Below are 13,420 nucleotides of genomic sequence, written 5' to 3'. Positions count from 1 at the left end.
CACACACACACACACACACACACACACACACACACACACACACACACACACACACACCTGTATATTTACAAACAGATAGATAGATAGATAGATAGATAGATAGATAGATAGATAGATAGATAGATAGATAGATAGAGTGAAAAAGAAGACACATATTGCATTTAAAACTACATTTTGGGAAATATTTCACAGACTGACACGTTGTGTGAAATTTCTGAGTTCCAATGCATAATTATATATAAATGATATATTAAACCAGAAAGTGTTACTATGATGCCAGCAAGCAGATATATGGAAAGTAGCAGACAGAAGAGGAATTTGGTGAGGCCCCACTGAGGGTGTGGTGAAGGGAGGAGTGAGGGGCTGTGCTGTACAAGTTGCTTCCTTGCTCTTGTGTGTCAACTTCTTGCAAAGCTTTTCTCTAGCAAGGAAGCGGATTGTCCCGCCTAGGGGGCAGTCAGTATCATCGCGGCCATCAGGAGGGTGAGGGAGAGACATTCAAATCCCTCAGCTAGCAACAGCATAGCTGCAAACACGCCGCGGGTGACTACAGTCATCCTGCTAGAACTACACTGAGGCTGTAACGCAGCGGCCAGAGCTTGCGGGATCTCGGAACTTTACAACACAGAGCAGTTTGGCCTGTTAGCGTAATATCTGTTGGCAAGAAGAGCATGTGATAGATACTGGAGAAGCGTCTGCAGGAAGAGCTGATCTGCTGGGAGAGCCCACGGGTGGGCTACATACACAGGGCACCGTGATCACAGGTCACCAGAGGACGCACATGAAATGGCTCTGACACCTGTGTAGTGCGAGCTGTTTGGTTCCCCTCTTTTACTGTATTGCGAGCTCTCTCTGCTGCTAAGCCCGCGGACTCTCCCTTCCTGCCCGCACTCGCTGCCACAGTATAAGGAGACATGAGTGACAGCAGCGAAGGGATTGCTTTTACTGTACCCGGGGTGTCCCAGTGCTGCATGTATGAAGACAAAGCTGGACACAGGCACCAAGCAGCAGCAGCCTGTAGCGGCGACGGGGGCAGGCTCCCTGCAGCTGGCAGCTTCTGGCACGCGGAATATATACATGGTGCCGGTGCTGCAGTCAAATGTGCCAAAGGGATAGCACCAACTTGCGCCTCCAGTAATACAAGCCGCAGTACCACAGTGGTCTATGTGATCAATGAGGGCACCTCGGAGCTGCAGGCCTGTGAGAACGCTGCCCTCCACAGCCTGGAAGAGGCGTGCGAGAGCCACGGGGCAACACTGGAGACGCTGCACTTCGGCAAGCTGGACTTCGGGGAAACCACTGTGCTTGATCGCTTCTATAATGCGGGTGAGTCCACTAGTGAATGTATAAAGCGGAGCTCAACCTCTTACATAACTGTGTCAGCTATTGTTATTGTGCTTGTCATGTTTATAGTGTAATCATATTAAATGCAAAATTTGGCTTGTTTTGAATTAAATATATTTTCACTATTAAATCTAGCAGGTAAAATCTGCAGAAATAGTGGGGTTTGAAAAACCATTGCTTAGTAGTCTTTGGCCTTGCACATGGCTACTTAGATCCCAACAAGTGTCTTCTCTGTATAAGTACAGTAAACTGTAAAAAGTTGACAACTTCTTGAGTTCCACTGGCAGGCAGATGTAAGTCAGCATGTTACTGCTGTACCGGCTCTAGAGATGATGCTCTGCGCTACACCAGCAAATAAAATGCTCATCTTTAATGTACATTACAATGTTCATACCAAATACATGAAACTGTACTGTACAGTTCCGCTTGGTATTTAAAAACCTCCTGGGACAAATCCATAAATCATGCTAGCATAGCTTCAGCTCGCCCACCTCAGATATTGCAACATGATAGATATTTCTTAGGACATATATATATTAATAGCCTGAAGGGTGGCAATAGCTCCCTCCCCCTCCCACAATGATCAGTATTATTATCCTTATTTATAAGGTACCACAAGAGGTCTACAGCACCATACAAAGAAGTGCATACAAAAGTACAAACTAAGCATTGCTGGACATAAAGTGCATATAAAAAGTGTAAAACAAGCGCTGTCAGACTAAAGTGCATACAAAAGCACAATCTGTTAACAGTAGTACAAAAAAGAACAATCTAAAAATCATCAATGGCTGAATCAGTACCCAAGTTGATGGCCCAATGGACAGGTCCAGTGGAGAAAGGCTATTCGATTAAATAGCCTGTACCCTGCACTGAAAACCAGGTTACTGCATGGAAACTCACCGATTCTGTGTAAACTGTGGAATTAATGGGTTTTCCATGCATGTTAACCCCCAGTGATGCCACTAATCACATATAAACATACATGTGTAATACATACTGGCGTGTGTCTAGACTGGCAGCAATGCTGTATACCGCAGCCGCCATGCAGAATCCGGGACTCAATATTAGGATTCCCTCTCCTATGCCCACCCCCAGACTCCTGTGAAACTAGCTAATGTGAGTAGTACAAGGTAGTCGGCGCTGCAGGTAGTAAGCTATGATAAAGATATCCCTTTTTGTACTATTGGCAATATAATAGCAAATATCTAAGATATTTTTAAAATGGAAACAGTTTGTACATGATACTTGACCTCTCATTCATGAAGTGGTACAAATTGCACATTTGATCAACAGAGCTCCCTCTAAATCACCCATAGACATACAAGTTCCACCCTAGATACCCAAAGCTAAACATAACCTGTGCTACAAACGATTTAAATACAAACATGTATGTATATAATTTTTTTTAAATGAAGCTAATCGTTATTATGAAATAAAAACCCAACATCCAGGACCCTAATCTTGACCAAATCAAGTAAACTCATATCCATGTTTATATAATATAGTTTAATAAAAAATGTATATACGATCAGACACCCTGACATGCGGGGGGACACCCAGCACAGGGCTAGTCTGCCCCGCATGCCTGGCCCTCCTCCCGCCGAACAGGTACAAAAGCATTGCACGGTGGCGATACTTTTGTACCTGAAGAGTAGCTCCCTACCAGTGCAGCTCCTGCGCGCTGGCAGGGAGCTATCCGTCGCTCTTCAGGTCGCAGTGGCTGCGTGTGATGTCTAAAAAGTCTAGGAACCATTGCCTTAAGCCAGTGGTTCCCAGACTCTTTTGAGTCACAGCGCCCTAGAGCACAGGTTCTCAAACTCGGTCCTCAGGACCCCACACAGTGCATGTTTTGCAGGTCTCACAGATCGCAAGTGAAATAATTAGCTCCTCTTGTGGACCTTTTAAAATGTGTCCGTGAGTAATTAATACACCTGTGCACGTGCTGGGTTACCTGCAAAACATGCACTGTGTGGGGTCCTGAGGACCGAGTTTGAGAACCTGTGCCCTAGAGCAGTGGTTCTCAAACTCGGTCCTCAGGACCCCACACAGTGCATGTTTTGCAGGTAACCCAGCACGTGCACAGGTGTATTAATTACTCACTGACACATTTTAAAAGGTCCGCAGGTGGAGCTAATTATTTTACTTGTGATTCTGTTAGGAGACCTGCAAAACATGCACTGTGTGGGGTCCTGAGGACCGAGTTTGAGAACCTGTGCCCTAGAGTATCTCAATTTTTTTCATGGCACTCCTAATTCAAAAATTTGAATTGAGAAATTCAGTAAAGTGTGTTTCTATGTCATCCTTAGGGTCAGTTATGTGGTGAGGGATGGATTCCCTGAACTGTTTGTCCATATATTTTATGATTGGAAGCCTCAAGCACTGGGTTTGCCTGTTACATTGACCATTAATAATTTGCATTTGTCCTAGCCTCCAGCACGGGGCACCCCTGCAAGTGTCCCGAGGAACCCTAGGGTGTCAGAGCACCCAGTTTGAAAACCACTGCCTTAAGCATAGTATGATTTTTACTTATATTATTATTGTACAGTCTACTAACAGCATTTAGCAGGTGGAGTAGTGTCTGGAGAGTTTTAAGAGCTAGAGGTCCGTAAGGACCATGGGGAATAGACGGGCTCCGCAGGAGACTGGGCACTCTTTAAAGAAAGATTAGGTACTACATCTGGTGTGCACTGGCTCCTCCCTCTATGCCCCTCCTCCAGACCTCAGTTAGAATCTGTGCCCGGCCTGAGCTGGATGCACTTAGTGGGCTCTCCTGAGTTCACTATAAAGAAAGTATTTGTTAGGTTTTTTATTTTCAGTGAGATCTGCTGGCAACAGACTCACTGCTACGAGGGACTTAGGGGAGAGAAGCAAACCTACCTGCTTGCAGCTAGCTTGTGCTTCTAAGGCTACTGGACACAATTAGCTCCAGAGGGATCGAACACAGGGCCCGACCTCGATCGTCCGTTCCCGGAGCCGCGCCGCCGTCCCCCTTGCAGAGCCAGAAGACGGAAGATTCCGGGAGAAAATCGGCGGCTGAAGACTCCGGTCTTCAATAAGGTAGCGCACAGCACTGAAGCTGTGCGCCATTGCTCCCACAGCACACCACACGCTCCGGTCACTGGTGGGTGCAGGGCGCTGGGGGGGGGAGCGCCCTGGGCTGCAATTTGTATACCTTTTGGCATAAAAAGCACATAATACAGTGTATAACACTGTATATGTGCAAAAACCCCCGCCATTAACATTATAAAAAGCGGGAGAAGCCCGCCGCTGAAGGGGCGGGGCTATCTTCCTCAGCACAGCCAGCGCCATTTTCTCTTCACAGCTCAGCTGGAAAGACGCTCCCCAGGCTCTCCCCTGCAGTATACACTACAGAAAGGGTAAAAAAGAGAGGAGGGGCACATAAATTTAGGCGCAAATTGTGATATAAGCAGCTATAGGGGGAAAATTCACTTTGTGTATAGTGTATATCCCTGTGTTATATAGCGCTCTGGTGTGTGCTGGCATACTCTCTCTCTGTCTCCCCAAAGGACTTTGTGGGGTCCTGTCCTCAGTCAGAGCATTACCTGTGTGTGTGTGTGTGCGGTGTCGGTACGGCTGTGTCGACATGTTTGATGAGGACGCTTACGTGGAGGCGGAGCAGGTGCAGATAAGTGTGATGTTGCCCCCTGCGGGGCCGACACCTGAGTGGATGGATATGTGGAAGGTATTAACCGACAGTGTTAACTCCTTGCATAAAAGGTTAGATGACGCAGCTTTGGGACAGCCGGCATCTCAGCCCGTGCCTGCCCAGGCATCTCAGAGGCCATCAGGGGCTCAAAAACGCCCGCTACCTCAGATGGCAGACGCAGATGTCGACACGGAGTCTGGCTCCAGTGTCGACGAGGATGAGACAAATGTACAATCCACAAGGGCCATCCGATGTATGATTACGGCAATGAAAAATGTGTTGCACATTTCTGACATTAACCCGGTTACCACAAAAAAGGGTATTATGTTTGGGGAGAAGAAGCAGCCAGTGACTTTTCCCCCATCTGATGAGTTAAATGAATTGTTTGAAGAAGCGTGGTGTTCCCCAGATAAGAAACTAGTGATTTCTAAGCGGTTACTAATGGCGTACCCTTTCCCGCCAACGGATAGGTTACGCTGGGAGACATCCCCTAGGGTGGACAAGGCGCTCACACGCTTATCAAAAAAGGTGGCACTGCCGTCTCAGGATACGGCCGCCTTAAAGGAGCCTGCAGATAGAAAGCAGGAGGCTATCCTGAAGTCTGTGTATACACACTCAGGTACTATACTGAGACCTGCTATTGCTTCAGCATGGATGTGTAGTGCTGCAGCAGCATGGTCTGATTCCCTGTCAGATAACATTGATTCCCTTGACAGAGATACTATTTTGCTCACTATAGAGCATATTAAAGACGTAGTCTTATATATGAGAGATGCACAGAGGGACATTTGCCGGCTGGCATCTAGAATTAATGCAATGTCCATTTCTGCCAGGAGAGTATTATGGACTTGGCAGTGGACAGGTGATGCTGATTCTAAAAGGCACATGGAAGTTTTGCCTTATAAGGGTGAGGAATTGTTTGGGGACGGTCTCTCGGACCTCGTGTCCACAGCAACAGCTGGGAAGTCGACTTTTTTTACCTCAGGTCCCCTCACAGCCTAAGAAAGCACCGTATTATCAAGTACAGTCCTTTCGGCCTCAGAAAGGCAAGCGGGTCAGAGGCGCGTCCTTTCTGCCCAGAGGCAGGGGTAGAGGGAAAAAGCTGCACCAGACAGCCAGTTCCCAGGAACAAATATCCTCCCCTGCTTCCACTAAGTCCACCGCATGACGCTGGGGCTCCACAGGTGGAGCAAGGTGCGGTGGGGGCCCGTCTCCGGAACTTCAGCGACCAGTGGGTTCGCTCACAGGTGGATCTCTGGGCTCTACAGGTATCTCAGGGATACAAGCTGGAGTTCGAGACGTCTCCCCCTCGCCGTTACCTCAAATCAGCCTTGCCTGCTACTCCCAAGGAAAGGGAGGTAGTACTGGCGGCAATTCACAAGCTGTACCTCCAGCAGGTGATAGTCAAAGTTCCTCTCCTTCAACAGGGACGAGGTTACTATTCCACAATGTTTGTGATACCGAAACCAGACTGTTCGGTGAGACCCATTCTAAAATAGAAATCCTTGAACACTTATATAAGGAAGTTCAAGTTCAAAATAGAATCGCTCAGGGCGGTTATTGCAAGCCTGGAAGAGGGGGATATTATGGTGTCACTGGACATCATGGATGCTTACCTACATGTCCCCATTTACCCACCTCACCAGGAGTACCTCAGGGTTGTGGTACAGAACTGCCATTACCAATTCCAGACGTTGCTGTTTGGTCTGTCCACGGCACCGAGGGTGTGTTCCAAGGTAATGGCCAAAATGATGATACTCCTTCGAAAGAAGGGAGTTATTATTATCCCGTACTTGGACGATCTCCTTATAAAGGCGAGGTCCAAGGAGCAGTCGTTGATCGGAGTAGCACTATCTCAGGAAGTGCTACAACATCAGGGCTGGATTCTGAATATCCCAAAGTCGCAGCGGGTTCCTACGACGCGTCTGCTGATATTGGGCATGTTTCGGGACACAGAACAGAAGAAGGCGTTTCTCCCGGAGGAGAAGGCCAAGGAGTTGTCATCTCTGGTCAGAGACCTCCTGAAACCAAAACAGGTGTCGGTGCATCATTGCACGCGAATCCTGGAAAAGATGGTAGCTTCTTACGAAGCAATTCCCTTCGGCAGGTTCTATGCAAGGAACTTTCAGTGGGACCTGTTAGACAAGTGAGGATCGCATCTTCAGATGCATCGGTTGATCACCCTGTCCCCGAGGGCCAGGGTGTCTCTGCTGTGGTGGCTACAAAGTGCTCATCTTCTCGAGGGCCGCAGATTCGGCATTCAGGACTGGGTCCTGGTGACCACGGATGCAAGCCTCCGAGGTTGGGGAGCAGTCACTCAGGGAAGAAACTTCCAAGGACAATGGTCGAGTCAGGAGACTTCCCTATACATAAATATTCTGGACCTAAGGGCCATTTACAATGCCCTAAGTCAAGCAGAACCCCTGCTTCAAAACCAGCCGGTGCTGATCCAGTCAGACAACATCACGGCTGTCGCCCATGTAAACCGACAAGGCGGCACAAGAAGCTGGATGGCGTTGGCAGTAGCCACAAGGATTCTCCGATGGGCGGAGTATCACGTGCTAACACTGTCAGCAGTGTTCATTCCGGGTGTGGAAAACTAGGAAGCAGACTTCCTCAGCAGGCACGACCTCCACCCGGGAGAGTGGGGACTTCATCCAGAAGTCTTCACGCAGATTGTGAACCGTTGGGAACTGCCACAGGTGGACATGATGGCGTCCCGCCTCAACAAAAAGCTAAAAAAGTATTGCGCCAGGTCAAGAGACCTTCAGGCGATAGCTGTGGACGCACTAGTGACACCGTGGGTGTACCAGTCTGTTTGTGTTCCCTCCTCTTCCTCTCATACCGAAGGTACTGAGGATAGTAAGTAAGAGAGGAGTAAGAACTATACTCGTAGTTCCAGATTGGCCAAGAAGATCTTGGTACCCAGAACTACAAGAAATGATCTCGGAGGACCCATGGCCTTTGTCTCTCAGACAGGACCTGTTACTGCAGGGGCCCTGTCTGTTCCAAGACTTACCGCGGCTGCGTTTGAAGGCTTGGCGGTTGAACGCCGGATCCTAACGGAAAAGGGCGTTCCAGATGAAGTGATTCCTACGCTGTTAAAGGCTAGGAAAGACGCTGCCTGAAGTTAAGACGTTGTTAAGGGAGTGCTGTATATTCAGCCCCCTTTTGTGCCTCCAGTGGCACCTTGGGATCTCAACGTAGTGTTGGATTTCCTAAAATCACATTGTTTTGAGCCACTTCAGACCGTGGAGTTGAAGTATCTCACGTGGAAAGTGGTCATGTTTTTGGCCTTGGCTTCGGCTAGGCGTGTGTCAGAATTGGCGGCTTTGTCATGTAAAAGCCCTTATCTGATCTTCCATATGGACAGGGCAGAATTGAGGATTCGTCCCCAATTTCTCCTTAAGGTGGTATCAGCGTTTCATTTGAACCAACCTATTGTGGTGCCTGCGGCTACTCGGGACTTGGAGGATTCCAAGTTGCTGGACGTAGTCGGGGCCCTGAAAATCTATGTTTCCAGGACGGCTAGAGTCAGAAATACTGACTCGCTGTTTATCCTGCATGCACCCAACAAGCTGGGTGCTCCTGCTTCTAAGCAGACTATTGCTCGCTCGATCTGTAGCACGATTCAACTTGCACATTCTGCGGCTGGACTGCCGCATCCTAAATCAGTAAAAGCCCATTCCACGAGGAAGGGGGCTCTTCTTGGGCGGCTGCCCAAGGGGTCTCGGCATTACAACTTTGCCGAGCTGCTACCTGGTCGGGGTCAAACACGTTTGCAAAATTCTACAAGTTTGATACCCTGGCTGAGGAGGACCTTGAGTTTGCTCATTCGGTGCTGCAGAGTCATCCGCACTCTCCCGCCCGTTTGGGAGCTTTGGTATAATCCCCATGGTCCTTACGGAGTACCCAGCATCCACTAGGACGTCAGAGAAAATAAGAATTTACTCACCGGTAATTCTATTTCTCGTAGTCCGTAGTGGATGCTGGGAGCCCGTCCCAAGTGCGGACTTCTGCAATACTTGTATATAGTTATTGCTTAACTATAGGGTTATTGTTCTGAGCCATCTGTTGAATGAGGCTCAGCTATTGTTCATACTGTTAACTGGGTATAGTTATCACAAGTTGTACGGTGTGGCTGGTATGAGTCTTACCCTGGATTCAAAATTTCCTTTCCTTGTAATGTCAGCTCTTCCGGGCACAGTTTCCCTAACTGAGGTCTGGAGGAGGGGCATAGAGGGAGGAGCCAGTGCACACCAGATGTAGTACCTAATCTTTCTTTAAAGAGTGCCCAGTCTCCTGCGGAGCCTGTCTATTCCCCATGGTCCAACGGAGTACCCAGCATCCACTACGGACTACGAGAAATAGAATTACCGGTGAGTAAATTCTTATTATTTCCCTAGGTGACCTGACTTGCCTTTGTAATAAAGGTAATATCCAATTCAGGGAATAAACTCTTAAAAATAATTTAACAATCGCATGGCAGTCGGGTTCATACCCAATTTGCAAAATCCATTTGGGAAACGTCTTCCTGCTTCCTGCAATCTCTGAAGAAGAACCAATGCAAATTGGTACTTTAAAATTGTCTTGGCAGGCATGAGGAAATATTTGAAACCTAATCTTTGCCTCTACTGTTAACATCCTGGGCAAATGGTTGCTGACTGTTCCAACAAGCCAGGAAATGCCAGAACCTAGATGGTAAAGGAGGGATGTTCTAGGTTCTCTTTGTTACTCTCCTTCCTTGAAAGTCTTTTCTACATCTGTGTCACTCAAAATGAAAACACAACCTTTGGTCTCCAATTTGGGACTTTTCACCAAACCTTTTGTTCTGCACTTGTGGGCCTTCATGGAAATAAATTGCAAAATGGCCATGTCTACCTCAAAAATAGTCCCATGGCTATGTCACACTCGCGGCTGCCGCGCTTACCGCTCCGGGTGCGCTGGGTCTCCCGGCGGTCGCTGCCCCCGGTGGGCCCAAGGTTGTTGCGTCTTGCTGGCGCTGCCTCCGGTGGGTTCCCGGGGTGTGGGCGCAGCCATTGCGCCTGGCGCACACGGGAGCGTGGTGGGCGAGTGACGTCATCGGCCCCTTCCGCCAATTGGGAGAGAGCGGGAAGTTCAAAGGAAGACGCCGTGCAGAGCTCCGGCGCCTGAGTATTGTCTCTTCTATGATCACCAGTGCTAGCGGCGTTCAGTGAGTTCTCTAACTGAACGTCTCCTGTGTTCCAGCGTTTGCAGAGTCTCTCAGTGGAACATTCCTTGTGCTTCCAGCCTTTGCAGAGTATCTCTCAGTGGAACATTCCTTGTGCTTCCAGCGTTTGCAGAGTATCACTCAGTGGAACATTCCTTGTGCTACCAGCGTTTGCAGAGTATCACTCAGTGGAACATTCACTGTGCTACCAGCGTTACAGTGTATCACTCAGTGGGACATTCTCTGAGTTACAGTGTTTCTCTTAGGGGGACACCTCCTGTGTTTCCTGTATTACATGATATCTCCAAGTGGAACGCCTTCCATACTTCCAGAGTTACACTGAATATTAAATCCTCATTCATTTCTTCAACATCGCTCACAAATTCTTCATTCTTCAGTGTGCTTCACCATCGTTCTCAAATCCTCATTCATTTCTTCAGCATCGCTCACAAGTTCTTCATTCTTCAGTGTGCTTCACCATCGTTCTCAAATCCTCATTAATTTCTAAATTTTTGCATGAGGTCTTGTTCTCCATCGTGCCGTGGACTGAGCAAATTCTGCGACAGTGCTTAACTGTGCTGGAGGATCCGATCACTCCACCATTGTTGAACCATCAGTCAAAAAAATGTATTCTTTGAGTAGCCTTTACCTGGCGCAGAATGTCCTTTGTAACTTTCTCAAAATATGGCCACTGTAGCTGTGGTGCTGCAAAAGAGATAGCAGCCACATGACGAAACACGCCCATAATACCTCCTCTTTTGCAATAACTTCAGGCCACCTCCCAGTTTCCTACCTGAAACTCACATGGATCACTGACGCTGCCTCTAGTTTTAGCAATGCGCACAAATCCGTACACCACCGCACATCTTGGTTCACACCTACAAAGTAAGTGTTTCTTAGACTTTTTGCTCATGCACAGTAGCAACTAATCGCTCAACTGCACAAACATCGGAACTGCGTCCACCACTGAATCAAGCCCACTATTCAAATGGGATCAGTACGAGATCCCGGTGGTCAGGAGACCGACGCCGGGAGCTCAACAGCCGGTATCCCAGTGGCGAGTGCAGCATGTCCCCTTGCGGGCTCACTATGCTTCGGGCCCAGTGGCGACCCTAGGTCGACACAGGGTTCTATTCCCCTGCGGGTGGTGGCGTGGACCACCACCCAAGAGGGGTAACCAGCCATCAGTCAGGACCCCGACCGCCGGTATTTCAGGTGGTGTCGGGATCCCGAGAAGCGGTGACTTGACTGCCTCCCATTCAGATGACTGCAATAATACTTAGTATTACCGCATAGGAAGTTGTTCTTGTCTTTAAAGCAACACATTAAATTCCTTTTAAGAGTGTCCTCTGCAGATGATAATACTCCAGTTGGAGGCTCAGTGTCCATGTACCTTTTTTAAGTTAATCCAACAACCTGACCTTCTGAAGAATTTCCATCCTTTAACACTTTGAAAATGTTCACTTTTACCCCTGTCTTGAACCAGACGGACACTTCAAAACTTTTACTCCTGGAGGTAAATGCTTCCTCTTTCAGGGTTGGTGGAGTCCTTACTCAAAATCAGGATTCAAAAAAACGACTTACTTTCTAAAAGGTCTCAGCTCCAGAAAAGAACTGTAGAATCGGAGACAATAATTTTCTGGTGGTTAAGTTAGTTCTTGAGGAGTGATGCTACTTGTTTGAGCGTGAGGTGCGTTCTGTGATCCCAAACTGGAAAATACTGAGGATTGCATACAATGGTCTACTTATATACCTAGAGGTACATTTCTGTCCTATCTGCAAAATGCTCAGTGATTAAGGGGCCAATTCAGTAAGGATAGCAAATTCTGCTAATCAGCAGAATTTGCTATCCTTTTGCACGCATGCTGGGGGCCGCCCAGCGCTGGGCAAGGCCGCCCAGCATGCTGACCAGCGCCTCCCCCCTCCCCCTGCTACAAGCAGAAATTGTGATCGCCTCGCAATTTCTGCATATCAGCAGAAACTAAGGATAACTGTGGCTGTGGTCGCAGGAGTCCCAGCGCCATCTTACCTGTCGCGGCTGCGTGTGATGTCATGCAGCTGCCACACCCCCATTCACGCCGCACAGCCCACCGTTCTGGTTGCCCCGCATCCGCAACGCTCCGTTTCCTCCCTGAAAACGGAGCATTGCCGCCCCCCTCCCGCCCCGACAGGCAGAGGCAACCGCATTTTCTGCGGCCCCCCGCAGAAAATGCGGATGCATGCGCAGTCGGGGTCCACTGCGCATGCGGCACCCCCGCACCTGATTTGGCTCCTAAATCCCCATCAAGCATGGTAGTCACTATTTGCTCATTTTAACCTCCTAATCACGTACTGTGCAGGAAAGAAAAATAAGAAAGGTGACACTCTTTCCTGTTATTTTGTTTCATCAGACAACGTGGGTTCTACGGTCTTAAAACTCCATGTTACAGCCTGGTAGTGTAATACTAGCTGATTGTAGAATTATTGGTCAATTTTATATTTAGACAGATGAAATAAATTCTAGTTATGGCTTTCTTTAGTTGCTAGTTCTAGGCTATGAAGCTTTGTTTCACGTCACTGCCCGTCTTCCACATCATTTCTGTTCCACTTTTTACAAACCTCAGCATTTTAAAAATATCAATGTTCAGTAACGGGTAGGGCAGATATTGTGATAGGTGTAGAAGAGTGTAAACACTTCAGTTATTTTCTATGCCTTATTTAGCACCATAATACACTGTCGTATATAATGGTTTTACTTGTGTTCTGAGACTAAAGTGTTGACATACAATATAATACCAACCTCGGGTCATGATCCAAGGAGAACACAGATTGCTTTGTGAAGGGAAATTACTTGCTCTGATTTATCAACACATCCCTTTGTTTAATATTGTTATGTACGGAGTTGAAATGAATGGCTTTGGACTGTCCTTATCAAGTATAAAGCTAAAATGCTTAGTTATCTCAAAGTGCACTTAATGCAAATTTGTGCATACTGTCCTATAATGCAGAGTTTTCCAAACTCCGCCACTACAGTCCAGCTTTTAAGGCTATCCAAGCTTGAGCACATGTGACTTAGTTAGTACCTCAGTCGGTCAGTTTGATTTAACCATCTGGACTCAAGCGTGGATATCCTCAAAACCTGGACTATAAAGGTGGAATTTGGGAAACTGCATGTTACACAAGTGAAAAATGTAGAAATGCCGTTACCGCCTAATGTTTACTAGGACAACTTTTGTAAG

The 13,420-nt window shown here is 47.7% G+C and overlaps 1 protein-coding gene across 1 annotated transcript in view; it reads left to right on the top strand.

Annotated features, from left to right (window-relative positions):
- Positions 1-378: 378 nt before the first annotated feature.
- Positions 379-13,420, top strand: part of MAP3K5 (mitogen-activated protein kinase kinase kinase 5) — a 368,573-nt gene continuing 355,531 nt past the window's right edge. The window contains exon 1 of the mRNA XM_063917408.1: positions 379-1,326. Within this exon, the coding sequence (XP_063773478.1) occupies positions 915-1,326 (412 nt within the window). The 5' untranslated portion in view covers positions 379-914. The remainder of the gene's footprint in view (positions 1,327-13,420) is intronic.

This window comes from Pseudophryne corroboree, chromosome 4 (assembly GCF_028390025.1).
Source record: "Pseudophryne corroboree isolate aPseCor3 chromosome 4, aPseCor3.hap2, whole genome shotgun sequence".
NCBI classification, from domain to species: Eukaryota; Metazoa; Chordata; class Amphibia; order Anura; family Myobatrachidae; genus Pseudophryne; species Pseudophryne corroboree.
The sequence above is the reverse complement of the archived record's forward strand: the minus strand, read 5'-3'. Positions and strand labels throughout refer to the sequence as shown.